Genomic DNA, 21,788 nt, shown 5'->3' with positions numbered 1-21,788 from the left:
TTAGAATACACCCTCTCACCATGCACAAAAATTAACCCAAAACGGCTTAAAGACTTAAACATAAGACATGACACCATAAAACTCCTAGAAGAGAACATAGGCAAAATATTCCCTTACATAAATCATGCCAATGTTTTCTTAGGTCAGTCTCCCATGCCAATAGCAATAAAAACAAAAGTAAACAAATGGGGAGTTCCCGTCATGGTGCAGTGGAAATGAATCCAACTAGGAACCATGAGGTTGTGGGTTTGATCCCTGGCCTTGCCCAGTGGATTAAGTATCCAGTGTTGCCGTGAGCTGTGGTGTAGGCTGCATATGCGGCTTGAATCCAGCATTGCTGTGGCTGTGGTGTAGGCCGGCAGCTGTAGCTCCAATTCGACCCCTCGCCTGGAAACCTCCATATGCTGTGCATGTGGCCCTAAAAGGCAAAAAAATAAAAACAAATGGGACCTAATCAAACTTCCAAGCTTTGGTACAGAAAAGGAAACCATTAGAAAACAACAACAACAAAAAGACAATTTATAGAATGGGAGAAAATTTTGCAAACAATGTGACAGACAAGGGCTTGATATGCAAAATTTATAAACTCATACAACTCAACAACAAAAAAACAAACAGCCCAATTAGAAAATGGGCAGAAGATCTAAATAGACATTTTTCCAAAGAAGAAATACAAATGGACAGTAGGCACATGAAGAGATGCTCAACATCACTCATTATTGGAGAAATGAAAATCAAAACTATAATGAGGTACCATCTCATACCTGTCAGAATGGCCATCATTAAAAAGTCCACAAATAATAAATGCTGGAGAGGGTGTGGAGAAATGGGAACCTTCCCACACTGTTGGTGGGAATGTAAGCTGGTGCAACCACTATGGAGAACACTACGGAGGTTCCGCAAAAAGCTAAAAATAGAATTGCCATATGATCCAGCAATCCCATTCCTGGGCATATATCCAGACAAAACTATAATTCAAAAAGATATACATCCCCTATGCACATAAAAGCACTATTCACAATAGCCTACACATGGAAACAACCTAAATGTCCATCGACAGAAGATTGGATGAAGAATATGTGGTACATATATACAATGGTATACCACTCAGCCATAAAGAAAAATGAAATAATGCCATTTGCAGCAGAATGGATGCAACTAGAAATTATCATACTAAGTAAGTCAGGCAGAGAAAGACACATACCACATGATATTACTTATATGTATAATCCAAAATATGGCACAAATAAATCTATCTACAAAACAGCAACAGACCACAGAGAACAGATTTGTGGTTGCTAAGGTGGAGAGAGGGAGGGAGTGTGATGGATTGGGAGTATGCAGTTAGTAGATGCAAACTACTACATTAAGAATGGATAAACAACAAGGTCCTATTGTACAGCACAGGGAACTACATCCAGTCTCTTGAGATAGAACATGATGGAAGATAATATAAGAAAAGGAATGCATTTGTGTGTATGACTGGGTCAAGTGCTATACAGCAGCAACTGGCACAGCATTGTGAATCAACTATATTTTAATAAAAAAATTTAAATACAGGGTTTAAGGGGGATCTCCCATCATGGCTCAGTGGTTAATGAACCCGACTAGGATCCATGAGGATGTGGGTTCCAACCCTGGCTTCATTCAGTGGGTTAAGGATCTGGCATTGCTGTGAGCTGGGGTGTAGGTCACAGATGTGGCTCAGATCCCATGTTGCTGTGTCTGGGGTGTAGACTGACAGCTATAGCTCTGATTCGACCCCTAGCCTGGGAACCTCCATGTGCTGCGGGTGCGGCCCTAAAAAGAAAAAAAAGACAAAAAAGTCATTTAGTATTGTTCCATATTATACGGTTTTGCCCAATTTGCACCACACTAAAGTTGATTCGTGTCATGTTATTTCAACTTTTTCAGGAAAGAATTTTAAGATTTTTTTTAAAACTATAAAACAACAGTTTCCAAACCAAATGAACTGCCAAAGTATGTTCAAAGAAGTATGACTATTACACCTTTATTCCTTCCAGCCGCCAGCTATAAGTAATAATTTGTGTGTGGTTTATCTTTCCAACTTTTATTTATTTTTTAAATTTTATTGGAGTATAGTTGATTTACAATGTTGTATTTGTTTCAAGTGTACAGCACAGTGAATCAGTGATACATATAAATACATCCATTCTTTTTTCCCCACATAGGTTATTACAAACTATTGAGTAGATTTTCCTATGCTATACTTTTGCATCTATTTTATACAGTGGTGTGTGTATCTTATTCCCACCCTTCCATTTCTCCCCTCTCCAACTTTTAAAAATATATAAATAATTATTATACAATGACAACATACTATTTACATTTTTCCCAACTTTGCTTTTCTTATTTAAAAATATATTCTAGGAATCACTTCATAACAGTGTATGGATGTCTTCATTTCTTTCTACACCTGAATGGTATTCCCGCAATGTGTATGCACCATACTTGCGATTGTCTAGTGTCCTATTGATGGACTTCTGTTTTTTTCTCAGGTTTTTGTTATTCAAAGTAGTCTTTCAACAAATATCCTTCTGCATAAGTCTTTTTTCTTATTTTTGCTAGTATATCTTCGGCATAGGATCCTAGAAGCAGACGTTGCTCTGCCAATGAGCAGATACGCATTCACTGTTTTCAGATTTTGCCAAATTTCCCTCTGTAACATCGTACCATTTGCATTTCCAATGACACTGCATGAGAGTAATTTTTTTTGTTTCTTCACAGAGTATGTTATCTGTTGGATTTGTGTCAATCTTATAGTCGAGAAGAGGTTTCTCAACATGGTTTTAGTTTGAATTTCTAAGTGTGGTTGTTTTTCACAGTTAAGAATCAATTCTGTCCCCTTAAAACAGTCCTCCATTAATACTCAGGAAGCTTATATGCATACAAAATTCTACTTTTTCCTATTTCTTGGGTTGTTACTTTATTTATTTATTTATTTATTTATTTGCATATGGAGGTTCCCAGTCTAGGGGTCAAATCGGAGCTGCAGCTGCCAGCTTATGCCACAGCCACAGCAACTTGGGATTGGAGCCACATCTGTAACCTACTCCACAGCTCATGGCAACGCTGGATCCTTAACCCACTGATTGAGGCCAGGGACGTAACCTGCATTCTCATGGAAATTAGTCGGGTTCATTACCGCTGAGCTACAACAGGCACTCCCAGGTTGTTACTCTTAAATCTCCTTTTCTACTTCCATGTCTGCTATTTATTTCCTAACTATTATTCTTGCTCTGGATTATGTCTTAGTTTTTCTTTTAAAATCACCTCCTTGGACTTAACAATCATCGTTATTCTGACTATTACTATGTCCGTACCTGCAGCCCAGAGCTCTCCCTCTGCTTCTGTCCCAAATGTCCAAGTGCCCTGGGAAGGTAGTAAATTGTGCCTCCCAGGTACCTTAAATCCACCTATGCCCCTCCCCTGGTGCTCCCAGCACAGGGAATGCCACCACAGATCTCCACTGGCCTTTTTTTTTTTTTGTCTTTTTGCCTTTTCTATGGCCGAATCTGTGGCACATGGACTTTCCCAGGCTAGGGGTCTAATGGGAGCTGTAGCCACTGGCCTACAGCAGAGCCACAGCAACACGGGATGAAGCCGCATCTGCAACCTACACCACAGCTCACTGCAATGCCAGATCCTTAACCCACTGAGGGAGGCCAGGGATCGAACCCGCAACCTCATGGTCCCTAGTCAGATTCGTTAACCACTGAGTCACGACAGGAACTCCTCCACTGGCCTGTCATAAATTTGGGGTTCTTCCTGCTGATTCCCTCTCTCACCTTCCTTGTATCAAGTCAAATCACCACTCTCCCCAGCTTTTAACTCTTAAATCAGCTTCAAGTCCATCTACTTCTCTCTGTCCCTAACTATGGATCTTAGCGGCTGTCATTTCTTCCCTGGTCTCCTGTGCCTTTCCTAGTTTTTCTCGCTCCCAAACATGGTCAGAATTACCTTCGAAAATACAAATAAGACAGTGCCATTTACTTGCTTAAAAGCCACCAAAAGCTCAAAATAAATAAATAAATAAAATCCACCCCAAACCCCAAAGCCCAAGAAACCAAAGACCTAAGCCCTATATTTCCATAGGCACAGATTATATAAGCAAGTGCTCCAAAGCTCTGGACAATGGACACTAAACCTCTGGGGACAGGACTGGGAGGGTAGGCAGTGAAGGGGGTGCCCCAGGGAGGCTTAGCATTAATGAAGGGGGACTTGTTTTATCATTATTTGATTTGTTTGGATTTTCACAATTAGAGTGTTTTTCAAATATTACTTATATATATGTTAAAATAAATAAAAAGGCCTAAGAAAGTGAGCCTCAACTAGCTCTGAGACAGGTTGGGTTTGCCAGAAGGTTGTACGAATTCCCAACACCAGGTTTCCCAGTAGAGACTAAAACTCTTCTTTAGAAATTCCTGGGGAGTTCCCGTTGTGGCGCAGTGGTTAACGAATCCGACTAGGAACCATGAGGTTGCAGGTTCGGTCCCTGCCCTTGCTCAGTGGGTTAACGATCTGGCGTTGCCGTGAGCTGTGGTGTAGGTTGCAGACGCGGCTTGGATCCCACGTTGCTGTGGCTCTGGCGTAGGCCAGTAGCTACAGCTCCGATTCGACCCCTAGCCTGGGAACCTCCATATGCCGCGGGAGTGGCCCAAAGAAATAGCAAAAAAAAAAGACAAAAAAAAAAAAAAAAAAAAAGAAATTCCTAAAATTCCTCCCAGGGTACGAAACTGTCCTCTATACCTATATATCACCTGAGAATTTACATCAAGGTTTTCTTACCTTTGTTGTCCACAGTTTGACTGTCCAGTCAAATGATGACGTGACAAAAAGGTGTGAAAAGTCGATCGGGCCCACTGCCATGTGGCAGTTAATTCCTGTCACTGGTCCTTGGTGACCTTCGAAGACTTCCCCGATGCCTGCTTTGCTGTATGAAAACCACACACGAGCAGAATTTCAGTGACCTTTGCAAAGTAGTGACTGCTTAAAAAAACCAAAAACAAAACAAAAAAACAAACGAAGCTTGTCTCTGTATTACTTCTCCATAACTGAGAACAGCCATAAACCACCAGACATGAAACCACTTTCACAGTTATCTTGAGAGAAATAAAATGCTCTACAACTACTGGTGATTAAAAAACACTTGGGCAATAATGTCTTTTTAATCTTCGGAATGTGCCATCACGTTTTATCATTTAATCTTTTTTAGGAATTCCTCAAAGCCCACCACTGCCAATGCTATTTTACAGAAGGAGCATCCTCAGATTTTGGTACCTGCAGGGGCTCCTGGAACCAGTTCCCCGTGGATTCAGATTCTAAGGATGACTGTGTACTCAGATCTCAGAGTTTTCATATTCACAAGCTGATTCTACCCTGGTGATGACATTTGGCACAACCTCCATATTAACTCTTTTTAGGGAGCCTAGTGGCTATAAAGCTCCTTATATCCTTGAATACATGCATTTACCCTTTCAAGAAAATTTCTTAAACTAAGGTGACATATCTGAAAATGTAAAACTTTGTGAAAATGCTTATCAACACAAAATAATAGGTGTAACATAAATGTAACATGTAAACAGTGTTTTTACTGAAAGCAGAAGAGAAATGTACAAATCCACTAAATGTAAATTCCTTAAGGGTGGTGCCTTGTTTTTCGTGTTGCCAAAGTGTTTAGAATATAATAAATGCTGAATAAAGATTTGTTGAACAAACCAGCCAAGAGAGACAAACTTAGTTTTGGGTTTTTTCCCCCAATGGGAGGACATTTGAGAAATAGTAATGCACAGTTTGAAAGTTATCCACAGGCATATGTCCATTATTTAACTAACCTGGAATTATTTCACAATCACACCTAATTAGAAAATATACAAAAATGCTATATTTTAAAAATTCATGTGCACAAGGTTATAAATATGACAAAATACAGAGGGATTGTGGAATCTAAATATTATGTCACTAAGAGTGAAAATGAATTAAGATAATAAAGCATGTGGGTTCCTGGAACACCAATAAATATCAATGTGCTGAGCAAATTTTGAAATCCTGAGCCAAGTGCTGCAGTGTGTTCCATGTAACAGGTAATCAAAAATTATGCCTAGTGAAACTGCTAACAGCAGTTCCACACGTGATCATTTACATTTGTTCTAGAGAACACAAGGAACTGATCTTTGAAGTGGTCCCTGGTGAGATTTCACCTGCTCTTAACAGCATCCTGAAAGGGTTTATAGGGTGCAAAATGAGAGCCTTGTTTAAGTTATGGAAACTTATGGAAGCGGATTTGCACCTTTTCTATGTTAGGTGAAAAACAGAAATTCCCCACCTCTCCCCTGTAGTCCCGTATGACCCACTTAAGATTACTATGAAGCCAAATGTCAGGGACTTTACAACTTTACCAAGATCTGTCTTTTATATTTCAAATGGATGAACCAATGTAAAAAGCAAAATCAAGCTCACTGTAAAATGATTTGTGGTTTGTACCCTCCTTTTGAACCATAGTGCATCTTTTGAGTATGCTTGAAAAGGACCACAGACACAGAGCAAATGCATTCAGCCTGTCAACTGTTATTCACATTAGAGAAAAAAATTTTAAATCTGAAAGTTATCAATGAACATGTTCTGTAGCCTTCACAGATAATTAAGAACCTAGGTTAAGTCAACTGAACCTATTGCCTGTTGATTCTAACAAATATGGAGATAAACCTCAATCTGAATGTGCTCTCTGTGCCTCTCAGGCCACGTATGACATTCTATTTGTCTTGCAGATATTTGTGTGTTTACCTTTCCCATCATCATCAGTGTCTAGGAGAGAGAAGCAGGTGTAAACCATATTCGCAGGCTAGGCAACATCAAGCAATGCACTTTGCTAAGAGTAGATGGCAGTGAACATTTGCATGGATAAACAAATTTATCATGTCTTTTTATGCTTAAAACTTTCATGCATGACTTTAGCCAGAACTTATGAAGTAGGACTACTGGGCATGGAATTTACGAGGCATATCTTCTGAGTCACCCTTTAGTCATGGGAGCAGGGAAAATAGTGCTTGTTTCTACGGGCAGCACAGTAGAAACATCACAGCTCGTGTTGTCAATGGAAACAGCATAGAGCTGGGCCAGGGATGCTTGTTAGTTCCACAAATCACAAAAACACAAGACTATGAACTTGGAATGATTTCTGGTTCCTCATCCAATCTAAATAGCCTATGATGAGTACATGAGATGAAAAAATCAACTGAATGAGAACTATTCAAGCGAAAGAGAAGTTAAGCATCAAGGTCAACACTGTGTACCTTTCAAAAGATGCAAGTCCATTTGTTAAGTCTGAAAGGCATCTTTAGAATCTAATTTACCGGATTCCCCTTTTTCCTGAGATTTTATCAGGAGAATCTGCCAATCTCTCAATCAAGACAGAGTTCCCATCACTTCAAGTCTTCACAGCACCCTGTGTATCTCACACTAGTCCAGCCTCTGACTGGGAGGAAGGGCCCTAAGGTACTTCTTTATATTATTTGGTTATTGTCATTTCTTTACTCCCTGTATAGATCTTTAACTCTTCACTTACCATGTGCCAGGCACGGGCAGGAAATCAATGATGAAATGGAAATAGTTTAGTAAGAGAAAAATGGCAGATGACTGCATAGGTGAAATAAAATGTGATTAATGCTAATTAGAAGTTACATAGAAATATATAAAAGAACCTATCCGACAGCTTATAGCCCTAGCCCACTTATTCTACCTTAATTTTCTTCATAGCATTTGGTCTTAAACAACATATTTACTTGTTTACTAGTTTATTGTCATTCACCATCAAGCAAAATATGAAGTCCAGGATTGATCTGTTCCTTACTGCATCTTTATGATATGATGACACCTGTCATATGGTAGGTTCTTAGTAAATATTCTAATGAATATTCTTAGTAAATATTCCAACTACTATTCTTAACATTCTAATGAATGAATAAGGGGAATGCAAAGGAGGAAATGATTTTCTTTGCCCAAGAGAGTCAGGAGAGGCTTCCATGTGGAAAGACTTTTGTGGTGGCTTTTAAAGGATGGATGAGGAGGAATTAACCAGGCTAGGAAGGAGAGAAATACCAGACCCCGTGGGACACACCGAATGTACAAACTCATAGAGGTGTGGTGGATAGTCCATAGCTGGGGATGGGTGCACAGCCAGAGCCTGAAGGCTGAGGCTGGGAAGGGGCAGGTCAAGGGTAGTCAGGAATCTTCCATGATATACTAAGAAGCTTGGACTTTTTTCGTCCAGGCCACGTGAACCATCAAAGGCTTACACATGCCTAATGACCAGAGCAGACGGACGCTATAAAACAACGAAGACTTGAAGCTGTGATTTGCATTTCTTCAGAAATGCCTTTCTCATAATGCAAGGTGGTTATAATCCAGAAAGCGATAACAGACTTTTGGAAATGAAGAACACGTCATTGGTAAGAAAACAGAAAATCACCTTCCATGACGACAGGCTGTGTAGACTGTGCCCTCCTCACTGCCAACCACGAAGTTATTGACGTCTCCCGTTGGGAAAGCCATTCCGGTAACAGCCACAGGCTTGGACTTATTGTACACCAGCTCCATGCTCTCCTACCAAAACACGGAGTGGTTACATTCCCTCTGTCAACTCCTTGCCATGCCAAAGATAGCACGGAAAAATCATTTGACTAAATCGCCTGTTTGCTTTTCACACAGCGTTACAAAAGACCCCGGCTGTGCCAGAAACCACGCTTTACTGCTCCTGACATTCATGCTTCTGGGTATCTCTGGTTTCAGGCTGGCTGGATTTCATCAGCGGGTGCTGCTGCTTCTTAAGTCAGGCAGAGATGACAGGTGAGAATTTTGAAACTAATGGTGCAGAAACTAAAGATAATACTGTAATGGTTACACTTGTCAGCCCCAGGCTTTAATAAAACACACAATACCCTTGTATTTACAAACATTTTCAAAATCAATTGTTCGTGAGAATACACATGTATTAATATCATATGTACTAGGCCCATTTGTCAAAGCAGGAGTGTGTGTCCTCGATGGACTAAAACCAGAAAGTTGTCACTCAGGTCATAAAAACCAGATTTCAACAGAGACTTCATTTCATGAAGGGCAGATACTGGGTGTGCAGGCTGTGAGTCTGCAAAAAAGCAGTGTTTACATAAGTCTTTAAAAACAGTAAATGAAAGTCTTTATTTTATCTACAATGACTTTTAAAACTGAGAATTAAAGTGTATTTTAAAAGACATTCTGCTAAGTCTAATGACAAGTGAAGGATAATTAAGTATAACTAATGTCCCTGAATATTTCTGCCTATTTACATCAAAGAAGCTGTTTTGTGCACCTGAGGTAATTTAAAAAAAAAAAATTCTAGTGGGTCATGTCATTATATTTGGAAGTTTAGTCTTTTTTATGCAAACAAATAAACCTAGTCATCGCAGCCAAGGGGGCCATAAATCGGAAGCACATGCCAACAGTCTGGGAAGCGCAGACCACGTGGTCATGTGACATGCTCGCAGGGAGAGCCACACACAATGACTGCATCAGTGAGGGGAGGCCATGATGGTGTAATTCAGAAAACTGGACCATCTGGTAGTCTGCTCCATTGCTAAACTTAGCAGCGGGAAGGTACAGCCTCTTGGTCACCCACTTGGGACAGAGAGGGACACAGCAAATGCTGTCTTTTTCCATGTCTGCCTGCCATCCACAGCCATGCCACGAAATGCTCCATCTCTGTACAGAGACAGGCGTCTGCGGGCGCGTTAAAACTAATAAAAACAGCCATGTAGCCCCCACACGACTGGCTTCAACCTAAACGAACACACATTTAATCAGCAAAACGGGCAGTTAAAGATTCCTAATTAGAAGGGTCCCTCATATCTGTTTGTGATCTCCATGCTTTTCAAAGAAAACAACATTATTGCTGAGAAATTTAAGACAAAGCTATAAAATCTCCGCATACAACTCCCAACTTGTCTAAATGTTAAAGATCAGCAAAAATAGAGGAACTTACAATGTAAGGAGCTTATTAGCTCTCTCTGATCCGTGCCCCACCCCTCGACTAAAATTATAAAAAGCACTTCATTAGTCTGAGTGTTCCTCCGTCTGTATTTTGTGGAGACTTAGGGGAGTTTTTCTGCGGTGTCTACATTTCCTTATGTATTTTGGAACTTTCAGCATCTTCAAAAATTGTGACAAAGATATTCTACGACTGTTGTTCCAGGAAAGGGAACAGGCATATTAAAAGTGAGGATTATCTCCTAGAGATCTTTTATAATTTTCTCGATGTTTCTGCACATTCTCAAAGCCTCCAACAGGAAACTCTTCTCTGTTTCAGTTGGGGGACATTAAAGTACTCCCCTCCCCAAAGAAATGTGGAAAGAGTACAAGGATGTGTGTTTATATGTGTTTCTGTGTGCTGCCTTCTGTGTATCTACATTCTGAAAGTTGCATTTAGCTGCCTCCCCCAATGGTCTTTTCCATTTCTGCCCCTCTGCTTGGCTCCCATGACTGTAATCAGGAGTGGTTTGGAGACCTTGGGACTTTTTCATTTTTGGCCTCTCATTTGTTGAACAAGGAATGGCAGGAGCCACACTAACAAACATTCCAGAGGAGAAAACAGATGGTTGGACTCATTCTTCAAACACACAGGCGGTTGTCTAGGCTACAGATACAAGCAAGGGCTTGGATTTCTGTTTTACTGGGATACCTTTTCTCCCAGGCAAGGACCATAGGGGATGGCTCTGCAGAGCTCCATTCCCGTTTGCATTTGTTTAATGATGCTGTAGGGTACGTGCAATTCATACCACAGGCAACTTCCATAATTACTATGCTTTAAAATGGATTATTTCATTTTCACTTGAAACTGACCTAAGGATTAACATATTATAATAATTACATGATTTGTGGTAAAGGAAATGGGTTTTGGCTTCCAGAGGAGACTGCTGAAAACAGGCCCCACTCTTTCAAGTGCATCCACTGATTTTAGCTCCTCTAGGATGTGAGGGTTTGGCTTTTAAGGAACTATGTTCCATTAGGCAGGTATCTCTTTTAACCAGGATACTCTTATGTGTAGGGGAAAACAAACCCACCTGTGGAGTGGAGAGCATGTCCAGGCTCCAGGAACACATTTTACCATCAGTAGAGACAGTGATGAGGTTATGAGCATTCTGGGTCCCAACAACATTGACACAGTACACGGGATGCTGCAAAAACATAAACACGGAGGATCAGACACTGATCCAAGAGGAAATGCTTACATGTGAGTGTTGAACACATTACTCTAAAACAAGAATTAAAGAGTGACATAATCCTACAATAATACAAGCCTCAGGTCATTTGCCACTTTTGATTTGAACTTCTTTTCTTTTGAAAGGCTCTGGCAGCAACATGTAGTAGTGGAAATTCACAAAGCTTCACCTCAATCAAATGTGGGGTAATGGAGCTGAAGCAAGTGGGAAAAAATAAGGACTGACGGGGAGAAGCAGCACAGGGAGATGAATGTATGTTACTTAAATGAGGTTCTCCCATGTAGTTCGGTGTCTAAGCTCACCATGAGTGATGGAAAAAGACAGCCTTCAAAAGGGTTAGAACGACTGACTTTTGGAAGAAGTGTTACTAAATCTGGAATTTGGTATTTTATAGCCACAGTGCCAAACATTTGCAACTTTTTGTATAAAAAGCAGTTAATATTCATCAGCCTCTTTGATTTGAGGGAGAGATATTGGTGGTGGAAATTACTGGCACAAGGGACCTAGTAAAATAAAATTAGGTTCTTTCATGTTGCTGCAAAATCTAGGGTAATGATAGATTTAGTTTTCAAAATATTATTTAGAGTAGTATGGAGTCTTAGACTTGGCCAGGGCCTTGAGAAAGGTTACTTAAACATCCCAGGAACCGTAAGCAAGATGCTCTAACTTTTTGTCATAACTCAAGAAGGTTATCCTGCTCTGTAGAACCCTAATGGTGGGCTCAAATCATTTGCAGCTGCATATTAAATACTAAATGAAAGGTTAGCATAAGCAGAACCCAGAAGTGATTTGGGTTAGATTTCAGGCAGCTTAGCCATCAGTGGCCAAACCACAACTTAGTTGATGCTTCTCTGTGCAAGTAGCTAAGTCTTTTGCTTGATGAGTTACTGTCCATAATACCTAGCCACAACAACAATGAAACAATCTCTAATATTGGAAAGTTGATATTATATAAAGGATGGTTCCCAAACTATTATTATCATATCAACTCCTGGTCAGAAGGAACTGTAATAATCAAGAGCAGCCACTCATCTGCCTCCACCAAGAGGTGGTCCAAACTCTGCTTAAACATCTTTCACAGCCAACTTTAGAACTAATTCCTGGGCAGTTCTTCCTTCCACCAATGGGAACACAGAAAGCTCAAGGAGATGCTTTTAGAGCAGGGTTCTCTAAGATCTTATAGATCAAGTCAAAATAATATTTATAGATTGTTATGTCACCCCTTTTTCCCCTCATCTTGTCTAATTCAGACTAATCACTGCCAATTCCTTTGACTGTTCCTTGAGTACCTGGTTTTCAATACCCTCTCTATCCTGGTCACTGTGCTTTGAAAATGCTCTCTTTTGTCTGAGTTCCCCTTCCAGTGAAGTTCTGAGAATGAAAACACAGCTGTCTACCTACATTCTGACTAACAGCATACAGTTACAAGGAACTCTAAATTGTCACTTCTCAGGTGATAAAAAAAAATATACATATGCCTGCATTAATGCATCCCAAGATGACACTTTCTTTTCTGGCAATTGCATCACCTCTTTAACTCATGCTTATGGACAGTCAACCAAAGACCCTATGTCTTTTTCACATCATGTTCCTACAGAAATGAATGAATCAGTCTTAGTGGATTTGGACAGTGGCAAGTACAGCAGAGATACGAAACTAAATCTTCTCCTAATCAGGTCGCAAAGTATCAAAAGGACTGACTGGTTGTTGTGGGACCGTGGACAGTGTTTTTTTCCCTAAGTATCTGGGGCATGTGGAACCTATAGCAGTGTGCAAACTTGAGGTTAAGTCACAGGGCATTCTCAGCTCTACCTGCACATAAAGTGCAAGCACTGATGAGACAGATTCTTGCCTGAAAATGGCAACCTCAGTAAACTGATAAAAGGGAAAGGAAGGTCCAAACATTTATGTGCTCCAAACCCACCTAGTGTTTTTCAGCAAGAGTTGGGTGGGGTTTCTTTTGTTAACTACAGAGCGGCACCACAAATCACCAAAACTAATGGATCGGGACTCCTACGGGTGGGGGTAGGAGGGAAAGAAGGCATCTAGAAGGATGTGGAGAGCCAAATGCCTCGAGAAGGAATGTGTGTGGTAGCCCCTCTCAGGCTTTAATCAGCACTACTGGCCTGCACTTTCAGGAGTAATAAAACTCAGTTTAAAAGAAAAGAGAGAGATGTAAAGAAACCAGAACAGAAGCAGATACGTGGGTATGCCCACTTCTGCACACACACACACACACACACACATCCTTCACTTAATGGAAAGAAAAAAAGCAATGGTGCAGCTCATTTTTCCAGTATAGAAGCCAGATTGTTTTTATTTACTTTAGGAATAAACTTACTGTGTGGCAGATGGTTTTTGCTTTTAATTCAGATTTCCTGTTGTCCCAAATGCATATGTGTGGTGGGTGTGAAAGGAAATTAGTTAGTAATCTGTGGTGGGCCTCTTTTTCCTTAACCACTTTTGATCCTGGTACCAATCAGCCAGGCATTAGTGGAAGTTGAAAGACAATCACAAAATTAACTGTGCACTCTGAGCTATGGATTCAACAAAACATAGCAAAAGAGAAAAAATATGTGATTTTATTTTCTAACAGAAATAATGTCACTCTGTTTGGTAACAATAGTATTTTAGTTGTGATGATTGTATTCTAAGTTAGTTGAAAAAGAGCTTTTGGAAGGGCTCCTGGATTTGGATCCACCCCCAAAGCTTCATGCTAAATGTTCTAATATTTGGATTTATAGCTGTTTGAAATTTCAGAAAGTATGGTAACAAATGTACCAGATATGCACAGAGCCAAGAAGGGGTTTTACACCCCTTGAACAAACACCTGCATCAAGTCCATCTCCTCCTGGGTCACAATTTTCTGTTATTAGTTTGGAGAAATGGGGTAGGCAAGAGCAATTTTCCCAGATTCCCAAGAACTAGTTTCACCTGCATGTGTCTTAGGCCCAAGTCAATCAGAATTAAGGCTGACTTGGTATTTGTCAGTTTCCATTGTCAGTCTTACAAGAGTGGAAGAATTTTCCTCTTCCTGGTCTCAGCTAAAGCAGCTAGAAGTCCTTTTTCAAAGCTAGATGGTTTTGAGGCCAGCAGATGAAACAAATGAGGCAACCACATTAAGGAAATGGAAACAACGGTACAGCTATATCCTTGGGCATAATTTGGGCATTTCAGAGAAAGGACATCAGTTCCCCTGAACGTCAGAGTAGCCAAGATTGATGGAGACATGTCTGTCTTCTCATTCCTCCTAACAATTGCTAACCACACCTGTCATTCTCTTAAAGGAAATGACAGAGTAGTTGTCTTATGAACACTATACTGAACCTCTTCTGCTAAATTATGGGTAATGGTTTTGAGATGTTGACTTTTAACCCTAGGGATTATACTGTCACTGTCAACTTTGCTGTTGAGACTTACACCAGGCATTCCAGAATTTAAAGTCGTAGCACTCCCTCACACCACAAGTGGAAAAGATCTGTTGGCCAAAGTCCCATATACCATCACTAGATAGAAAATGCTCACTCTTCAAGGTCTATTTGAAAATAGGCATTTCTACCTTCTAACGTAAACGTGAAGAGTTTCTTTGGGAAAACAGTTTCATGGGTGCCTCTTCTGAGGTTTTTTCTTTGTGTCCTTTTTGAGTTTTAAGCTATCCTCCCCGGTACCTTTTGGGACAGCCAAAGAGATCATTGCTACGTGTTAACACTTGTAGATTATTAAGAGATTCCTCTAAACCCAGGGCTTCCTTCATCTACTTTCCACTTTGCTTTTGCCAGGACACAACCACTATTAGATGCTTCTAAGCTGGAGTTACTAACAACAGCCATACTTACGTCAGTCGTCTCCTTTTCAGGGCTTGGGTGTGATGAAAGCTTGACCTACCGTGTGTGCAGCAGCTGACAAGGGTGTCCGCTGCACTGGTGTCCTCCGATGGCTGCGATTATCCCACAGGACGATCTGGCCCGAGTAAGTCCCGCCAACTACCAAGTTGGGATGGAAACGAGCGAAGCAGACCGACATCACGGAGGACTGCGAGGGGCCAGAGGAGAAAGGTTAAACAGTGAGATGGTGGGAGGCGGCTTGTTTCTTCCTGCGGAGGAAACCGCTCATCACATAAACTCAATAGCCAGGAAAACAATGAAGCAATCACGAAGTGCTGCATTAGGAGGATATTTTGTACCTAGATGTAGACTGGAGACTCTGGCCAAGGATTACCCCTGGAAATTTAAAGTCCTGCCCATGCCATCAAGCACGTTTAAAACCTGTCGTGTGTATGTCATTTTTTTGTAGTCTGTAAAGCTTGGTTTGTGGATGTTTCCCATTTATCCACAAAACAGCATCACACTAATATTCTCCACTAGAGTTGATACGCAACGATTCTTTACTTTGAAGGCAAGTCCATGTCAGTTTATACCACATGCAATGTTGGCAAGGCTTTGATGATTTTGAGATGGGGGCGCTTTTTTTTTTTTTTTTTTTTTTTGGCTTAATATATACTTCCAGGAAGTGTCCAGACTTCAGGCTGATCCAACTTGTTCCTCCCCCAGTTCCCTCGCCTCTCATGGCGATTCTCCTGCCCACTTCAGACAATTCTTACTGTTATTCTTTGCCTATTTTAACAAACATTTAGAAGTGGATTTCAGTTCTGCTCTGCCATGGCCTATCACAGCATCACCCATGTAGTTTCTAAAATGCCACAAAAGACTACTGGGCACCACATTTTAGAGGAAATTACTTAGCTGAGACAGAACCATGATACATTTAAAATCACACAAGTGGGCTGTTCCACATTTGCTAAGAAGTCCATCTTGATTCCTGTGCTTTCCGTGGAAATGTATATATGCAGAATTAATTGTTTTTAAAAACTAAACTGCATCCTTTCAATCAAAATCTGTGAACAAGCTTATGTGTAAAAAAGGCATTGTTCCAGACATGAAGGGGATTCACAGGTAGTCATGACCCTTGACAAACTTGTGCCCAGGAAAGAGAACCCAAAGAGCATGCATGTGATGACGAGAGCTGTTGCTTATACCTACATGCTAGCCCATGTCTTTGTGTAGAATAGAGAAAGGTGTCTCTGCACACACGCAGTCACGTGGGCATGTGCAGGCCTTGGCTAGTGGAGAATAAGGTGGATTTTTGTCCTTGCTTGTCCCCTGCGTTTGAAATGCTTATGCAGGTCACGACCTGCACACAGAAGCAGCAGTCTTGAAAGTGATACATGCCATGGCTAGACCACAGGAGCGCATATGTGTGTGTGTGTTTGTGTGTGTGTGTGTGATGGGAGTGGTGTGAAAGTTTGGTTTAGCCAGGAGATGGGAGAGAAAAGGAGAGCAGAAAGGGTAGGATGGTTTAGGAAGACCTCATGAAAGGGAGCGTATCACCCTTACATGAATGTGAACATTCAGCAAGTGAAGAAGAGTGTTTCCCCAGAGATGGGATAATGGGAAGAAAAGCCTGGAAGCAGCAAAACAGAGGCTGGTGAATGGCCTCGGTCTGGCTTGGCTGGGAAGGAGCATGCACGGAAGAAGTAGGGAGGGAGAAATGTGGCTGGAGGGGTCATCTGGGCCTCACAAGAGAGGGCCCTTGAATGGCAGGCACTGTTTGGATTTACTGTGGGCAATAGGGAGAAACTGCAGCTTTCTGAGCAAAAGAAAAGGAAAAAAAAGAGAAAGAGAGAGAGAGAGGATCAAAGGTTGTAACTGATAAACTATCGAAGTAAAGAAGTGATTGAAAAAGAAATGATGACCTCTTTCTGACTGGGAAGCTAACTATCCATTTAAAAAAAAAAAAAATTCAGATCTACTATCAGCCTAAGACTTCCTAGCCAGAAACAGTTTCAGATACTCTGAGGTAAAGAATGTATAGACCAGTTTTCAATGTCACGTTTTCCTAGCTTCAATGATTTTCAGCTCCAATTCCTTGAATACAATTCGATGGAGAACATGCACGGTGCCCCAATCTGGTTTTCATAAAGTTCAAGAATAACTCTCAATAATGATACTGCATTAAAGAAAAAGAAAAATAATGCCGGTCAGCTTCTTGTTTTACACATCCCACAGAAATGATTCTTAGTTTTCAATTGATGAAATTCTTATGTTGCTTGAGTTATGTTGGAAACATTTTCTTTAAAATTTCAGAAAGGCTTAAAATTACCGAGGTGGTATCAACAATTGAATTTACCAGAGCTCCAATCAATATATATAAAAGAATGTCATTAAATTTGAAAAATCTAGAATTCAACCGCTTGATTGCTTTCGTGTTTAGAGCAGTATTTGTAAATCTCAGCAAATGCTGCTCCAAACCTTGTACAGTTAAAGACTAGAGAAAAAAATAAACAGTGGGAATGTTTCTACAAAATAGCAATACTTAGTTGGTCATCAACTAGAATCCAAAACCACAAGGTGAAAACTCTAATTCCCACTCTTTAAATGATTCGTGTGTTTGGTCTTCATTCATTCATTACCTAGTGCTAAGTAAATCACTTCAAAAAATTTTAAATGGCACAAAGACCCCCATCTTGAACTCAGAATTCTATTTATATTTGATAAAAAGTCAAATGAATGCTAAAAAACAGTCACAATGCTTTGGAGCACCAGAGTTCTTTCACCACAATCAACTTTGTTTTCCTGCAAATCAATCTTTACATAAGTATCTCCACCAGGAAAATAGAGTAGACAATTTTTTAATTTTCTTTTTTTTTCTTTTTTTTTTTTTTTTTTGTCTTTTTGCTATTTCTTGGGCCGCTCCCGTGGCATATGGAGTTTCCCAGGCTAGGGGTCCAATCAGAGCTGTAGCCACCGGCCTATGCCAGAGCCACAGCAACTTGGGATCCGAGCCGCGTCTGCAACCTACACCACAGCTCACGGCAACGCCGGATCGTTAACCCACTGAGCAAGGGCAGGGACCGAACCCGCAACCTCATGGTTCCTAGTCGGATTCGTTAACCACTGCGCCACGACGGGAACTCCACAATTTTTTAATTTTCTATTTGGAAGATTAGAAATGAAGGAGTAGGAGTTCCCGCCGAGGCTCAGCAGACATGAAACTGAATAGCATCCATGAGGACGCAGGTTCGATCCCTGGCCTTGCTCAATGCGTTAAGGATCTGGCATTGCCATGGGCTGTGGTGTAGCTCGCAGTCTTGGCTTGGATCCCATGTTGCTGTGGCTGTGGCGTAGGCCAGTGGCCACAGCTGTGATTTGACCCCTAGCCTGGGACCCTCCATATGCCATGGGTGTGGCCCTTAAAAAAAAAATGGAGTAGTTATGTGAGTCATCAACTTCACTTTTTTTTGGGGGGGGGTCCTTTTTTTTAGGGCCACAGCTGCAGCATGTGGAGGTTCCCAGGCTAGGGGTGCGAATCACAGCTGTACACTGCAGCTCACGGCAACACCGGATCCTGTAACCCACTAAGTGAGGCCAGGTTCTCGTGGATACTAGTCAGATTCATGACCACTGAGTCAAAAAGGGAACTCCCAACTTTTTTTTTTTCATCTCAATATGTTAATTATAGTATATAGTCTATGTATGATAGACTATGTAGAAATGTTCAAAACAGATCTCCAGGGTATGCCACATTTGACATACTGTCACTCATATATGGACACTGTAAGGCAGTATGATCTCAATTATCTAGATGTAAAGTTTAGAAGTTAGTCATTTCTTGAGATGTTTTTAAGTACCCTATGTTTGACGTAATGGTAGCAAACATTTGGTTGATTGACTGAATTTTTTATTTTTCATCCAAATGTTTAGGTCCCTTTAGACACACGGAAACAGGCCTTCAATTACAGCCTTGACAGAGACAGCTTTTCTTCAAATTTGGAAAGTCTACATCCATCTCCTAGGAGTAAAGTGTCTTAGAAAAATCCCTGCAACCTTGTGCTGTGCATACAGCTACTGATCTAGTTGTTGCCAATTGTCATAGAATTTATTGACTGTCAGCATCAAGAGCAAAGGATGACACCATGCTGTCAATTACATCTATTGGGTAAAGAGTAGAAAAGCATTCCAGAAAAGTTGATTGACACTGCTAAGACATGTGGCTTTTTGTTGTTCTCACTTTTAACAGTACATTTTCTGAAGACATTCTATGAAAAACATTAAGAGTAATGTGACTGTTACTTTAAAAATTGCCATCACTTTCTAAGATTTAAAATTTTGTATAAATTCAGTTATTCAGCATCATAATAAAGCATTACATGATTAGTGTACTTTAGACAAAAAAATTAATTGGAAACAAGAAGCTTCACTACCTTATTAGTGGCTCTGTAAGAATACCTATCTATACAGATATTTTTGTTGTCTTAACTTTTTACCTATTTTTATTCTGTAAAATATTAGAGCCTTGGAGTTATTTTGAGAGATAATACATGGCCTTTAAACATTCTAGTCAACTAGTTTACATGAGCGGAAAAATAATAATGAAGATGATGAGGATTTGAGGACAATGCTGATTACCTAATCAAAATAAACTTTCCTGATACTACCACTGAACTCTGTTTTTACAAGGCTAGTGATTTCATTGATATGGTCATGCTGATGGTCAATCAGGGTCCCAGAAATATAAGCTCATATATTAAAAGCTTCATATAAAACTGGGGGCCTGACTGACAGTATTCCAACACAAGTAACGTGAGACATTATTACATGAGGAACCACATTTCCAAACTCACGAGCATCTCATGGTAATTATTTACATCCTCTAGTTCCCCCAAACCAGGGCAAGCAAGGTTTTGAGACTGCATTTTGAGGATCAGGCTATCTTTATTGACAATTTCTGGTGTCCTCCAAGGAAACTTTATTTTCTAATCTTGAGCAGACTGCCTGGTTATGGGCTGTTCCTGCAAAGGCAGCCCTCCTCCTTATCCATCCATCACACCACATAGCTGCTTGCACACGAGCTGACCCACTACAACAGGGTTCCACATCCGTATCATCTATTTTGAGCCTAGGCAGTTTCTTTGACCCTGTTCACCAAGGGAATTCCACAGAGACAAGCAGTGGACATGCCATCCTCCAGGACTCCCTCCTCGCACTGCACAACAAATGCATTCAATTCTAGGCTGCCCCAACCCCTCTTTGAGTGGCTATAGGGGCTGTTTTCTATTTTATAGAGTTAATCCCAGCCAGCTTAAGGATGGTACTTTTCCTTAACCGCAGACCCAGATATCCAGGGCAAACAGCATTTGGTCACTGCTGGTTGGGCAGCTGACCCCATAGGCTCACATTTGATCTCGTTGTCTTTGTCCTTTGCTGCATAAGCACTCAGCCCACTCCCCAGCCATCATGCCTGGGCAGGACGGATGGGGGTCCTGCATTCCAAAGCATCTCTAATATCAAGTACCATGTCTTCTGGAGAGATGTTGGTTCCAGAGAGGGAATGGCCATATTGCTGCCATATGCTGTTCAATGATGGCTGACATTTTATTTGCCTAAAAGCAAATGCTTAACTGTCAGAGGCCTGTGAGGCAGACAGATTAGATGCTTCTGGCTACTAGTGAGGTAGTATATTTCTGCCAGTACCTAGGAAACCCAGAAAAATATTTCTTTTGTTAATGGAAACAAATGTAACTGGAGAACACTGCTGTCGAAAACACCTCTTATAGGCAATCATGCAGCACCGGCATCTGACAACATAGAAGGTGTGAAGGGGGTAAAACCAAGACAGGAGTTATGAGCCAGGCACTTCACTAAAACTGAGACAAGGGGAAACAGGCTGCTTCTGTCACAGCTCTCCTTTTCTATGCCCAAGTCTCTATCCCAGGGTGCACACATCATTGTTCTCAACTCTAAGAGTGACCATCTGCTGAAAGCTATCTCCCATTAGTAATGGGATATCCAGGAGCAAAGACTGAGTTAGCTTGCTTGCTACTTATTGACTCAGTCTGTAGTTACAGAAAAATGACAAGCAGCTGATTCTCAAATCTGGTTTCTGGCAGATTAGAAATCAAGCATTCCAATGACCTTTCTTGGAATCCCTTGGAATTTTCATGCCTTTCAGTATTGTGTGTGCCTAGTCGTGGGCTGTATGCTGAGAATACAAAAGTTACTGTGCAAACCATAATGAGGTGCCCTGTCACCCCTGCTAGGGTAACTTAATTGTCTTTTTTTCCTGCTTTTCAGGGCCATACGTGTGGCATATGGAAGTTCCCAAGCTAGTGGTTGAATCAGGAATCAGAGCTGCAGCTGCTGGCCTACACCACAACTCATAGCAACAAGGGATCCAAGCTGTATCTGCAGCCAACACCACGGCTCACAGCAATGCCAGATCCATAACCCACTGAGCATGGCCAGGGATCGAACCTGCATCCTCATGGATACTAGTCAGGTTCGTAACCTGCTGAGACACAGTGGGAACTCCTAGGATAGCTAAATTTGAAATGTGTGTGTGTAAATTAAATCTCAATAAAGCTAGGGGAACAAATAAAAAAGGAAATTAAATGTTGGTGAGGTAATGGAGATGCTGACAGGAATGTAAAATGAAGCAGCCACTCTGGAAAACAGTCTG

At 40.9% G+C, this 21,788-nt stretch overlaps 1 protein-coding gene across 7 annotated transcripts in view; it reads right to left on the bottom strand.

Annotated features, from left to right (window-relative positions):
• Window positions 1-21,788, bottom strand: part of DYNC1I1 (dynein cytoplasmic 1 intermediate chain 1) — a 345,865-nt gene that overhangs the window by 59,222 nt on the left and 264,855 nt on the right. For all 7 annotated transcript variants that reach the window (XM_021102406.1, XM_021102404.1, XM_021102409.1 and 4 more), the window contains 4 exons: window positions 15,159-15,305; window positions 11,115-11,228; window positions 8,489-8,622; window positions 4,810-4,954 (listed from right to left, as the gene is read on the bottom strand). In XM_021102406.1, the coding sequence (XP_020958065.1) occupies window positions 4,810-4,954; window positions 8,489-8,622; window positions 11,115-11,228; window positions 15,159-15,305 (540 nt within the window). The remainder of the gene's footprint in view (window positions 1-4,809; window positions 4,955-8,488; window positions 8,623-11,114; window positions 11,229-15,158; window positions 15,306-21,788) is intronic.

Source organism: Sus scrofa, chromosome 9 (genome assembly GCF_000003025.6).
Source record: "Sus scrofa isolate TJ Tabasco breed Duroc chromosome 9, Sscrofa11.1, whole genome shotgun sequence".
NCBI lineage: Eukaryota > Metazoa > Chordata > Mammalia > Artiodactyla > Suidae > Sus > Sus scrofa.
Note: the sequence above shows the minus strand (reverse complement) of the source record. Positions and strands in the feature narration are given on the sequence as shown.